Below are 14498 nucleotides of genomic sequence, written 5' to 3' on the forward strand. Positions count from 1 at the left end.
TTTGAGTGGTCTGATAATGGACAGATGGCCTTTGGTGGTAGTAGACACCCCTTCATTACAAGTTTTTTAAGCAGAAGATGGATACCCAGCTTTTGTAGCAGTGCATTTTGTAGCAGTGCATTTTGCATATCTTCAGGGGAGATGGAGTTGATGACCTTTTAGGTAGTTACCAAATGGTTGATTCTATGATCTGCCAAATATGTTTGCTTCAGCAGTTTTGCTACTGATTTATAATGGCATCCAAAAACATAACAAAAGTTATTTCCCCCTCTATAATCAATTATAGTGGAAGACAGAAGTGCCTGGCGTGCTCTGGTCCATGGGGACATGAAGAGTCGGACACGACTAAACGACTAAACAACAACATAATTATCAAAATCACTATAATCAATTCAGCTGCTCAAAGCTCCAGTAGATTTCCAAAATAGAATATGAAAACAAAATACTAAAGCAAATCTGAAATGGTTATAAGTAAAACCCTTGTTCCATTAACAGCTAAGTTGGGGGGGGGGGGAGAGGTAGGTCTCTGTCATTTTTGTCATTCTGCCCTCTCTCTGTGTAGAGGAAAATTCAAGATTCTGTTTTCAATTAGAATTCAATATACACTTTTAAACAGTTGAGTTTAATGATAAGGTGGAAACGTGTCCATTTGAGAAGTACATTCCCAGATTCTGCTGCCACCCAAGCTATCTTTCAACCAGGAGTCTCCTTGTGTGGAGAGAAGTTTGCCATCAGGATGTTGGTGCTTCTGATACTGCTACTCCCGAACATGGTGTGCTATGTGCACACCATTAAGTGCACCAGAAATAATCCTGAAGATGTTCCACATGAGTGGCACCATTCGGCTGATCTCCTCATTGGTGGGATCCTGTCTCACATCTCAAACCCAGTGCTCTCCAACATTTTCTTCAACCAACACCCTTCTCATGCCCTTATCAAGTACCCAGTGTAAGCAAACACTTTTTTCCCTTTTAGTTTTTTTTTTTAAATATTTGTATGAATCACTAAGTACTACTTTAATTTGGGGGAAATAATGAAAGTAAACTTTTTAAAGAAAAATGAAAACATGAGAAAATGATGCGCTCAATCAATTGCAATTGGGCTGTGGTTCGTCTGGCAATTGGATATTTGGAAATATTAATGTAAAGTAAAGGTACATAAAGGTTTTCTAAACCATGTGATTAGGAAATCTTTATATGAAGTATGGGATCAGAATAAAAACCTCCTGGAAAGAAAGACACCATGGTGGATATCACCAATTGAGGTGCTGACAACAACAAAAGTAAACATGGAAGGGGAAAGATTAACATATGAGGATATTACTAGGAAAACAGACCAAGGGATAAAGCTCAAACCATATGACCAAATTGAAAAGATGTTAACAGGGTGGCTGCAATACCACCAGATCAGTGACTTATTAAAGGAAGATAAAAAGAGAAATGGGTTCAAAGATAAAAAATCGAAATTCCAAATCGAGTTAATAGACTGTAAAGACAAAATTTTATCAAGAATGTATAGTTTATTGCTAGAATGGTATACAAAAGACGAAGAAGTAAAGGAATCAATGATAAAATGGGCAATTGATATTGGGCATAACATTGAATTGGATGCGTGGAAAAGATTATGGAAGGAGGGTTTGAGATTTACAGGATGCATGGCTTTAAAGGAAAACTTGCTAAAAATGATGTATAGATGGCATTTGACGCCAGTAAAATTAGCTAAAATGTATAGGAAAAAAGAAAGAAAATGTTGGAAATGTAAAAAGGCAGATGGGGACTATTTCCATATGTGGTGGACCTGCGATAAGGTAAAAAAATTTTGGGAATCAATTTATAATGAACTCAAAAAAATATTTAGATATACTTTCCCCAAAAGACCGGAAGCGTGTCTATTAGGCTTAATAGGAACAGAAATTAAAATAGAAGATCAAAATTTGTTCATGTATGCTGCAGCTGCCGCGAGGACCCTTCTGGCCCAAAGATGGAAAGTACAAGATATACCAACTATTCAGGAGTGGCAGGCGAAGTTGGCAGAATATGCAGAACTTGCCAAACTGTCAGGGAGGATCCGGGACCAGGGAGATCAAAGATACCAAAAAAACTGGAGTAAATTTATTGAATATTTAAAGAAGAATTGTAAAGAGGTCAAGACACTAGCAGGGTTGACATAATACCTCCAATGTATAATAGTACTAATATGAGAATGATGTGTGTGATGGAAAGAGGATAAATATACCAGTTGTGGGGAGGGAGGGGGGTCACGACTCGGCAGAGTCAAAGGGAATGTATGGTGCTATTACAATTTGTTGGAAAAGAATATGTAAGGAAAACAATAAAAATTCACTTGGGGGAAAAAAGGAAATATTAATGTCCTATGATTGAATAGTTCTCTACCTGGCTATAGCATAGGTGCTGTGTCTGCCCATATTTTCACCCATCCAAACATATTCATCCTATATAGTTCTTTAATTCAGGGGTGGACCCATTTAGCACTCAGCCAAATTTCATGCACATGACAAGGAGGAGGAACATATGACATTGTCTTATACTGAGACAGACTAATGGTCCATCTATCCCAGTATTTTCTGCACTGCATACAATGAGTGGTAGTGGCTCTCCAGGGTTTCAGACAAAGGGCACTCCCATCCCAACTTGGAAATGCCAAGGGTTGAATCTGGGACCTTCTGCATGCAAAGTGGATGCTGTACCACTGGCCTTCGTCCCGTGAGGCAAGGTGAGGTGTCCACCTCAGGTGGCAGGATCCACAGGGTCGGCAGATCTGCCCTCCAAGGGATGCATCGCCTGGTTCTGCTGCTGCTGCCACAGTGGTAGAGACAGATGGGATATGTACCTTGGAGGCTGCATTTGCCACCTCTTTCACAATCCCCCCTTTGAAGCTGCCACCAAAACAGCCTCTTGGTGAATAGGAAGTGCTGCTGGTCTCTACCCACACTTGTTCCCAATGTAGATCTTCACTCCCACCTTCTTTCCTGGCTTGCCTCAGGTGTCAAAATGTATTGTGCTGGCTCTACCCTTGACCATAAAAATAGGAGAAAGGGAGGTGAGTGAAAGCAGTGGCAGGGAGGGATGGACGGACGGAAGAGAGTGGTAGAGAGAGGAAACAGGATGGCAGAAGGAAATGGTGCATCCTGCATTATTTTGATTCTGGCCCTCCATACCCCAGGCCACCCAAAGATTACCCTTAAGGGAACACATTCCCTACTCCTGCAGTCTACTTGAAAATGGCACATTTGTTGTGATCTCCATTTTAAGGGTTGTACTATGGAACAGAAATGCTTAGATCAAAGCATTCTAGAGCAGATCAAACTATGGACAATTTGTATTGATAATAGAATTGTGCCAATTTATTCTGTGTGTGTTGTTGTTCTTTTTTAAACTATGCTCCATCCATCGATGAGACAATAAATTGCACCCAAAAATTATCAAAGTGTTTCAGCAACAGTTGTTATGCATAACTGAAACTGTTTAAGTAATGAAGAACAAATGGGACAAAAACACCAAAACTGAAATGCAGTTCCAGAAAATATTTCATCAATGCTGCATTCGTGTCTCCATAATTATGTGTTCTGACACATTTAAAAATATGAGAGTTGAAGTCAGATCCAAACATTTACAACCTTCCTCCACTCTTTCTAGGCATGGACCATACTTTAAAGCAGGCTTAGGCAAACTCGGCCCTCCAGATGTTTTGGGACTACAACTCCCATCATCCTTGACAACTGGTCCTGTTAGCTAGGGATGATGGGAGTTGTAGTCCTAAAACATCTGGAGGGTCAAGTTTGCCTATGCCTGCTTTAAAGCTCCATGTCCGAGTGCCATTAGTCGTCGTCATCGTCATCATAGTATTTTGCTCCAGGGCATACCCTGAATCAACCTTTTCTCCAATTTAGCACTAAAATGTGGGTGTTCATGGGGGAAGCTCTGGGGCAAAAGGAAAAAAAGAATTATTGGACATGGGGAACATGTGGATCTATGCCTGGAAAGAGCTAGGCAAAAAGTAAGTATGGGTAAGTGTACAAGTCTAAAGGAACAATGCAGTGAAAGGTTATCACAGCGCATTTTCTTTCTTTCCTAAAGGGTTTAGCTAATGACTAACCTTGCTGGCTGTGCCTTCTACTTAATAAACTGCTGAATCTCTCTGGTCTAGAAAGGACCAGTACTGTTCACTGTATGATTCTGCCATGAAATAGTAAGTCACTTTATTTGCAGCATGGTGACCAAGTTCTACCAGCACATCCTTGCTCTGGTTTTTGCCATTGATGAGATCAATGAAAATCCATGGATCTTGCCCAATGTCACCCTTGGCTTCCACATCTATGACAGCTATACTGATTCAAGGAAGACTTACCGCACCACTCTGGACCTACTCTTTAAATCACGTCAGTTTTTCCCTAACTACAAATGTGGCATTCAGGAAAATGTAATAGGAGTAATTGGGGGACTTAGTTCTGACACCTCTTCATGCATGGCAGACATCTTGAGTCTTTACAAGATTCCACAGGTAGGCTCTGAAGATTGTTATGATCGGGCTTTCCTCTCATCACTCCCACAATTCCTTTTTCCATTCTTTCCAGCAGTGTTTCCATGAATCATAAAGCATAATGGCAAAAAGTAAAATTAACTGAAATATGTGGAATTGCCTTTGGGTCTATCAAATAATGTGCATGAAACGGGTGGGGTGTAAAAGAATTTTGTTTAATTCATTTAGAGGCGAATTGCTTCAAATGTGATAGAAGGAGATGGGTTATCAGCTTTTGGCAATAACAACAGCATCTTCACAAAAATCCCAGAACCACAAACCCTCAAGACCCCCACTTGTATAATTACTGATTTTTCACTCAGTCAGTTTATTAGAAAAATTTTCTCTTTAGGTTAAAGAGACTGCCTTATCTGCCAGTCCACTGCCACTCCCACTCTCTCTACCCCCCTACACACACACACATACCTCGGGTTAAGAACAGTTTCAGGTTAAGAATGGACCTCCAGAACAAATTAAGTTTTTAACCCAAGGTACCACTGTACACCCATGATTGCATGTAATGGGCAATCACTGAATATTGCAAGTCCCATCCCATCTCAAAGACAAGGCCACGCTCCATGAACCAATACAAAACAGCTGCAGTCACATACATGTTTTCTTCAGAGTGAGTCATGTTGAACTTAAAGAGGCTAACTTCCAAAAACAGGCATTATAAATCATAACAGTTTTATAAATGTTGGGTGCTCATTAATATTATTCTTTTTATCAAAGAGTTTACCAGGCGGTTAGTGCAATCATTGATGGAAACAATCTTTTGACCAGCCTGTTACAATTCCTGCTTCCAACTCTCTCTCTCAGATACATATGGCACTTAAAAAAACATTTCATGTACTGTATCTTATGAAGTAGACTGTAGTACATGAGAACTTCAGGCAGCATACATTTGTTAGTCTTCAGCTGGAGTGTGTGAAAGTCACTTTGGGATCTATACTTTAAGGTTGTACCATGATGCTTACCAAAATAGGGGGGGGATTAAACAGTACAGCAGACCCACAATTTATGCATATTTAACTTGTGTGCATTCAGGTTTACATGCTTGGCAAATTTATTTATTTTTAAGTGGGGCAGGAAAGGGGCAGGTATCCAGAGGGTTGGGAACTTTGGCAATCCCATCTGCCATTTTATCCAATAATTAGCTCCTGTTCCGACCCTAATATATCTGTTGCTGTTGTTCTTAAAGATTTCATATGGCTCATTTGAACCAGCAATGAATGATCCAAACAAGTTCCATTCCTTTTACCGCATGGTCCCCAGTGAAGCCCTCCAGTACCGGGGAATTGTCCAGTTACTTCTACACTTCAAATGGAAATGGGTTGGCCTGTATGTGATAGATAATGAAGGTGGGGAACAATTCTTGCAGACCATGGAGACTATGCTTTTGCAGAATGGAATATGTTCAGCATTCATAGAAAGAGCTCAAACACATTTGCGCTTCTCTGATAACATAGAAGAAATGTTTACTTACATAAAGGGTATTTTTCCGACTTTCATGCTGAGCAACGCCAATGCAATTCTTATATATGGAGAAAGTGGAACTATTACATGGTTGGGAGGGATTATAGGGGGAATCAAGGTAAGTGAAATACTGTTTCCTCAAAATAAGAAGCTGCTTTCTACAGCAAAAGTGTGGATTACAACAGCCCAAATTGATTTCACATTATATAGCTATCAGACAATTACTAATATGGATAGACAAATGTTCCATGGTGCCATCTCCTTCACAATTCATTCAAAGGAAATTCAAGACTTCCAAGAATTTCTTCAGAATGTAAATCCTTTTTGGTCTGATGAAGATGGCTTTATCAAATATTTCTGGGAAAAAGCATTTGGTTGTTCATGGTCAAACTCCATTATGTCTGCATTAATACATGGCAGATGTACAGGAGAGGAGATGCTGGAGAGCCTTCCTGCAACTTATTTTGAAATGAGCATGACTGGCCACAGCTACAGTATCTATAACGCTGTGTACGCTTTGGCACATGCCTTAAATATCATGAAATCAACCAGATCAAAGCACAGTAGAATGGAGGCCAGCGACATATTGTCTTCTCAAAATGTGGAGCCCTGGCAGGTAATGTTTTCTCATTTAATTGCTTGTACCCAGTATCCATTATGTGACTAACAGATATTCCTTATGTGACAAAGTCTCTACAAAACATTAGTATCAAGCTCTTGTTTTCTTCATTTTCTTAAACTCCTTCCCTTCCTTGACAGACACTGACCTTCTCATTGTCCTTCTCTTTCAACCTAGCTCCACTCATTCCTGCAGAGAATCTCATTCAACAACAGTGTTGGAGATGCAATCACACTGGACGAACATGGAGAATTAGCATCCGGATTTGATATTACAAATTTGGTCACATTCCAAAATAAATCTTACATCAGAGTTAAAGTAGGGAGGCTTGATCCTCTCGGGAAAGACCTCACCATTGATAATGACAGAATTGAATGGCACAGAGACTTGACTCAGGTAGGGAATTAACTGTGTGCGTCAATGCTGGTGATCACCCCTCAAAGTGGAAGGGCAATAAAAATGAAGAAAACGCAAAATGGGAGCACAAGGGATATAAGGGGGGAGGAATGAATGAATGCATTACAAAATAAATAATTACAGCTGAAAGTTATTGGAATACCATATTGTGATGACAAATAACACAAGTGGTTTTAATAATAGGTGGAGAATGAGAATGTCATTGAAGAGAAAGGATCATTTTAAGGACAACCTTTATCTACATATGCAGGTCTATGTTTTGAATTCAGATCTGGAGGTTCTGTTTTCTGGCCTGCCATTGCAATTAGCTAAATAATCAGTCACTAGAGAAAGGACCTTATCAGTGATGGCCCCTACTTTATGGAACTACATTCCAAGGAATGTGCATTTCACCTGTGCTGCCCTTCAGAAAAGCTTTGAAAACCCCTGTGTTCCAGTTGGCTATTAATTAAGATCATTTCAAAGAATCATAGGATCATAAAATTGTAGCATTGGAAGGGAACCTGAGGTCATCTAGTCCAAGACCCTGCAATGCAGGAATCTTAGTAGAGCAGAGATTCCTGCCACTTAATGTGTCCCACTGTACTTACAGATTTTACCTTCTGCATCACTTGCCCTCCTGTTTGCTGGTAGATAACCTGATATAAGATAATGAAAGACTAATTCCACAAACCTTATTTAACGCTAAACCATCCCTATATATTTGGGCAGGTGCCACCCCTATCAGTATGTAATGACAAGTGCCGTCATGGTTATGGGAAGAAGAGAGAGGAGGGTAAGAAATTTTGCTGCTATACTTGCACTCCATGTCCAGATAGGATGGTCTCAAATGAGAAGGGTAAGACATGCAATGTTATAATACACCAAACTACAGTGGAACCTCGGGTTACGTACCATCCCCCTTATGAACACTTCGGGTAACGAGCTCCGCTAACCCGGAAGCAGATGCTCCTGGTAGTGAACTTTGCCCCGGGATGCAAGCGGAAGTCGGCATAGCGGCAGCAAGAGGCCCCATTAGCAAAGCGCACCTCAGGTTAAGAGCGGTTTCATGTTAAGAATGGACCGCCGGAACAAATTAAGTTTGTAACCAGAGATACCACTGTATCTGTTTTTGTTGAAGTAAAAAGTGAGGAGCCCTTTTGTAATGCTATTGCCTTTTACTTTGTGCATATTTTTTAACATTCACAAAGTGTTTTGGGTTTATTTTTATAATTATCAAATTAAGCATAGTCCTCATTTTTATATAGATACCTTTCCATTGCTTTAAATTATTTTAAGGACAATGTTTTTAGAAGAATGAGTAATGCCTAGTGCCAAGTTCCCAGATAACTGCAATATTAGAGCTCTGAAAGTCAGACTGGATGCCCATGAATTATATAATGCCCCAGAAATAAAACACCAGGAGATGGCAGATTGAAATAACACAAAGCTATCAGCAGTTTTGATTTGGACAGAGGTCAAAATGACTGACACCTTTGTTGACTCCTAAGATTTTGAAATACAGCCAGAATGGTTGTCTCATTTCACTGAACAGAACTTCTTATTTTAAGAAAAACTTTTTTGAACATCAGGAGAAAACCACATTTCAATCCAGATGTGATACATGACATTTCTGTTTGATGCACTTTGGGCAGAAGAATTTTTTAACATTTCATGGGTAAAAACACAAGGTAGGCTTCTGGAAGGCAGTTCTTAAGCTTGAACAGTGAACAATGCCTTGCATTCCTTTTCAGATGAAGAAACTTGTGTCAGTTGTCCAGAAGACCAATATCCAAACAAGGGCCAGGATCAATGCATTCCTAAGATTCCAAACTTCCTGGCATTTGACGACACTTTAGCCATTCTTTCAACTTTCTTTGCACTTTTGTTATCTCTGATCACAGTTCTGGTGCTGGGAATATTCATTAAGCACCGGGACACAGCCATAGTCAAAGCTAACAACAGAAGCCTCACCTACATTCTCCTCATCTCCCTCCTCTTCTGTTTCCTCTGCACCTTGATGTTCATTGGAAAGCCTAATGAGGTGACTTGCCTTCTCCGACAAACTGCTTTTGGTATAATATTCTGTGTGTCCATCTCCAGCATCTTGGCCAAAACGGTATCTGTGGTTTTAGCATTCATGGCCACCAAACCAGGATCTAGGATGCGGAAATGGATAGGGAAACAATTGGCTTTTTCCATAATTCTATCCTGCTCCCATATTCAAGTAGGGATTTGTGCTCTTTGGTTGGCAACTTCCCCTCCATTTCCAGATTTAGATTCACACACAATGCTTGATCAAATTGTGCTCTTATGTAATGAAGGGTCAGTCACCATGTTCTGCTGTGTCTTAAGCTACATGGGTTTCCTGGCCATTGTCAGCTTCACTGTAGCCTTCCTAGCCAGAAAATTACCTGACAGTTTTAATGAAGCCAAATTCATCACCTTCAGTATGTTGGTGTTTTGCAGTGTTTGGCTCTCCTTTATTCCAACTTACTTGAGCACACGAGGGAAATACATGGTAGCTGTGGAGATCTTCTCCATCTTGACTTCCAGTGCTGGGTTACTGAGTTGCATCTTTTTTCCAAAATGCTACATTATCGTGGTGAGGCCTGAGTTGAACAATAAAGGACATCTGATACGAAAAAAGATATAAATGAGAGAATATTTTGTTGCATCCTATGTAAGAATAAATTGCGCCAATTTAATGTTTTGTTCTGTGAAAAGCTTGCTGTTTGTTTTAATTGAAATAGACTGTGGGAGAAATTTCAAATTGCCAACATTGACTGCAGACTTCTGCTATTGATCCAAGAACTATACTGCAACAAAGAAATAAGGCTCTGATTAAGTTTAAATGGTTGTATTAATGATGCTTTTAAAATGCCTTAAAGATTGCATTCTGTTTCCCACTCTTTTATATTAATGATTTTGTGTCATATTTAGCCAATGCAAACTCCCCTTCTCATGTAATGAGGAGCAAAAAGACCTCAATATGCTGATGATTTATTGCTCCTCCCTCATTTCCAATTAGGACTCTTGGAGGTGTTCAACACATACTGTAAACAGGAAAGCCTATCTATAAATTACTCTAAGACCAAGATTGTGATTTTTGGCATACAGAGTCCTAGGACATGGGTGGTTCTGTGGTCTAAACCACTGAGCCTCTTGGGCTTGCCTATCAGAAGGTCAGCAGTTTGAATTCCCATGGCAGGGTGAGTTCCTGTTGCTCTATCCCAGCTCCTGCTAACCTAGCAGTTTGAAAGCATACCAGTGCAAGTAGATAAATAGGTACCGCTGTGGTGGGAAGGTAAATAGTTTCTGTCATTGCTGGGGCAATCAGAATAAGGTCCACTATTTGATTGCTGATTCAGGACCTTAAACGGTGTTTTATATAAGTGACTTTTTATTTTTTTCTGTGTACATCCCAATGTTCTTTTGTTGCTGTGGCCGATGGCTCATGCAAATAAAGTTTCATTTATTCAGCTTCTGTCATGGTGTTCCATTGCTCAAGAAGCAGTTTAGAAATGCTGGCCACATGACCCGGAAAGCTGTCTGTGGACAAACACCAGCTTCCTCGGCCTGAAAATGAGATGAGTGCCGCACCCATAGTTGCTTAACTATCCAGGGGTCCTTTGCCTTTATCTTTACCAGATGTATGGCAACCCTTTGTAGATTTTTTAAAAAGCTCAACAATCTTGGCCCCCCAAAAAACTTTGCCCAACAAAGCTCTACAACTTTTGTGTCTGGATTTTATCTTTTTGAAATATGGCAATCCTAGTATAGTTGCTGCTTGGATCAGCAGGTTATAGAACAAATTAGGTTATAGAACAAACTTGCTTATTTACGTACCTGGGTGAATGCATTAATGAGCCCCTCTCTTGGAAGTGTCATATGGAGGCATTGTTGAAGTCCTATTAAAATCAGAGAGGGCAGCTGTTTCAACCTGCCCTCAAGGTATTTGGTAGCAAAGTGCTTAATCAAATTCTCTATATGGAGTTGAACTATGGGGCTATGATTCAAATGCCACTAAAAAATGTTGTGGGGATTTGGAGGACTTCACATGAAGGAAGCACATGAAGAAGGGCCTCAGATGCTGGACACAGAGTGCTGCTGAAGAAAGAAAAATTTTACACATTGTTATGTAGATGAAACAAAATTTTTTTTTCCTTCCAGTAGCACCTTAAAGACCAACTAAGTTAGTTCTTGGTATGAGCTTTCGTGTGCATGCACACTTCTTCAGATACACAGATGTATCTGATGATACATCTATTATGTAGATGAGGCAGATATTGAATTGATCTTTTCCTCATAATGTAGCCTGGTTTTTAATTTCCTTAGTAGCGGTTGGATTAGCTCTCTTCGGGTATCATGATACAACGAACAGTATAGAAGAACATGCCCGATAGATTCAATCTTAACAGAGTTGCATGGGCATAATCTCTGTTCCACTTAGATGTCATGACATTTGCCCTGTAATAGTGCTGAAGGGAGAACATAAAAACAGGACTCTGGAAAATGCCCAGTGATGTTTAGGGTTGTCCAGTGCACTTAAGTTATTTTCTGGGTGTGATCTTTGGGGTTCGTGTAAGGATTTATTAATTTTAGAGGATCAGTTAAGAATCTTGTCTTCAAAGATTAATTGAATATGTGATATGTACCAATCCCAACATGCTGCTTATATATAATAATTAATTAAATGAATGAGTGGAAACTGACAATTCCCCATGAGCAATAATTTGATATTTTGTGAGACTTGCATTGAACATTCCAATATTTTTATGTGTTTATTTATTTATTAAATGTTTTGTCTACCACATTTTAATTAAAAACATAAATGTGGTTTAGAACAATTTTATTAAAATTCAAGAACAACACAAAAAAATAAAACAAATTACCAAACAACATATATTTTCTTAACTGCCTGCATAAACCTGGGAACAGAGAAAAGTATTTAACAAACATTTTAAAGTTTGGTCCCTCTGAATCACTATTGCAAGAGTATTCCACAGGAGTGGGCGAATTACACTAAAGGCTATGAGATGCCACTTTCAACTCAATACCTTCAAGGGAAAACTGCTTATTCCGTTCTTCTTTTCTGCTATAAAATTTAAGTTAAGGCAAACTCCCATTCCACTCCCAGGTCTGGCCACTTACTCAGTGACTTAATAAGTTGTACTGTAATATAATGAAGGGTCATTCACCATGTTTTGTTCTATTTTAGGGTTATATTTTAGCTCCACTGTGGCCTTCCCAACCAGGAAGTTGCCAGAGCTTTTTAATGACAAGAAGCATATCAACTTGGGCATACTTGTTTTTTTTTGCATTGTTTGACTCTCCTTTGTTCAAACTTATTTCAGCAGAAAAGGAAAATACATAATTAGGGAAGAAACATGGTTTGGGCAGCAATTAATTTTCAGACGCTGTTCAGAGGCAGTTCAGAGGATATAATTGTAGAAATGTTTGCCTTCCCTATAATTATCAGAATAACTGTTATCAATTCACCTTCAGGAGGCTGTTGGGAGCGGGGGGAATCAAGAAGCAAATCTGAAATAATATGCACCCCAGTGTTCTTTAGTCATCTAAGATCAGGGAGGGAAGAGAGGTGGGCTCTGTCCTTTTGACGAGTTTTGCTCTTTCATTATCAAACATCAAAGGGTAGCTCTCAGTTCCCATTCAATGAATGCTTTTGTAATGCTGTTGTGGTCAAAGACAAAGCAGAGAATTATTTCCTTCAGGAGACAGCATCAGCTGCCTCCAAAGCCATATAGTTCAAATGCACAGGTGTTTCCCAGCAGAATATACAGTTCACAAATGCCTGAGAGATCAGCCAGGCCAGATGCAGACCTCAGAGAGGAACATATGGAACAGCCTGAGAGCCACTTCTGACACCACGTTTCATCCAATCAGGCTTCATGCAATTGGGATGTGAAAAAGATGCACCATGGAGACCAGAAGTAGAGGGAGCTTTCTCACCAACATGTTGCTGCTGCTCCCAAACATGGTTTGCAATGTGGACTGTGTTAAGTGCTCCACAACTGATTTTGTACATGTTCCGCATGCGTGGCACGACCCTGGTGATCTTGCCCTCGGTGGGATAGTATCTCATATTGATTATGTATTTCCCAACTTTTTGTTCAACATGCACCCTTCTCAGGAGTCGATTAAACTCCCCTTGTAAGAAATTCTATCTCAGCACAACGTTCTTAAATTTAGTTATAACAATTCTGTATGTTTGTAAGATGAATTGAAAAATACTTGGGCAAAGTAGCAGTAACACTCTTCACTTTGGAAATGTAGAGGGGGGTTTTTAGTCAGGAGAGTCATTTTGTTAAAACAGTTTGGAGTCATAAAGCCCTTCTTGATATACAGTGGTAACTCTTCAGGTTACATACGCTTCAGGTTACAGACTTCGCTAACCCAGAAATAGTCCTTCAGGTTAAGAACTTTGCTTTAGGATGAGAACAGAAATCGTGCTCCAGCGGCACGGTGGCAGCGGGAGGCCCCATTAGCTAAAGTGGTGCTTCAGGTTAAGAACAGTTTCAGGTTAAGTACGAACCTCCAGAACGAATTAAGTACTTAACCCAAGGTACCACTGTACTTCACCTCAGCCACAGACTTACCTGCAGATTCTCATCCTTCTCTACATGTCAGAATATACTAGCTCTTCAAAAAGGTCCTTGGATTTGACTTATACTTTTTCTCTGTCCAAACAAATTGTGTTTTTATTTGTTGGAAGCCGCTGAGAGTGGCTGAGGTAACTTTTGCTCTGTCCAAGGTATTTTTCTGTTTTGGGTTTCCATGCTGCTGGATAAACCTCCCTGTTTCTACTACTGTGCAGTATTATTGATTTTATAAATTGGTTAAATCCTTCATCTTTACATTTTCTAAAAGTCAATAGATACACCGAGTGGAATATCAATTTAGCATTATTTTCTTGTAAGATAATTTCTGAGTAATGTTAGTGTGTCAATTAAACAGTTAATCAAGAGCCAGCAAAGTATATCAATTAGCATGGAAAACTATGACTGGTGAGATCTGAGTACAAATCTCTATTCAGAGATCAATCACCATATTTCATAGCCTGCACCCAATGGGTTGCCCTGAACATGAAGCTGGGGTGGAGGGGAGAGTACAATGCAGGAGGCATTAAAAAAAATATAGCAAAGCCATAAGATGGGTGCCAAGCTCTGGAAAGCAAGATTGAAACAGATTGCTTTCATTGTCTTCTGGGCAGCCCAGAAGCCCCATACACACTGCCAACAATCTCATACCACAATCCAGCAAAAGGCAGTCACAAAGCCACTTCCGGCCTGCCCAGGAGGTGGGGTTGCGGGCTTCACGCCCACCCCACGTGAGCGGGGGCTGGTCCCAGCCCCCGCGAGAGCAGGGGAATCCCAGTCGGGTCTGCCCCCCCAGCCAATCAGCTGGCTGGCTGGGGGGGCATGGCCTGCCCTATTTAGGGCCGGCG

At 40.1% G+C, this 14498-nt stretch overlaps 1 protein-coding gene across 1 annotated transcript; it reads left to right on the forward strand.

Annotated features, from left to right (window-relative positions):
* Positions 1 to 4230: 4230 nt before the first annotated feature.
* Positions 4231 to 9686, forward strand: LOC128399025 (vomeronasal type-2 receptor 26-like). The gene is made up of 5 exons (XM_053360283.1): positions 4231 to 4521; positions 5741 to 6133; positions 6812 to 7030; positions 7754 to 7889; positions 8785 to 9686. Exons 1-5 carry the CDS (start codon positions 4231 to 4233, stop codon positions 9684 to 9686), a joined length of 1941 nt encoding a protein of 646 aa, XP_053216258.1.
* Positions 9687 to 14498: the final 4812 nt, after the last annotated feature.

Source organism: Podarcis raffonei, chromosome 13, assembly GCF_027172205.1.
Source record: "Podarcis raffonei isolate rPodRaf1 chromosome 13, rPodRaf1.pri, whole genome shotgun sequence".
Classification (NCBI taxonomy): domain Eukaryota; kingdom Metazoa; phylum Chordata; class Lepidosauria; order Squamata; family Lacertidae; genus Podarcis; species Podarcis raffonei.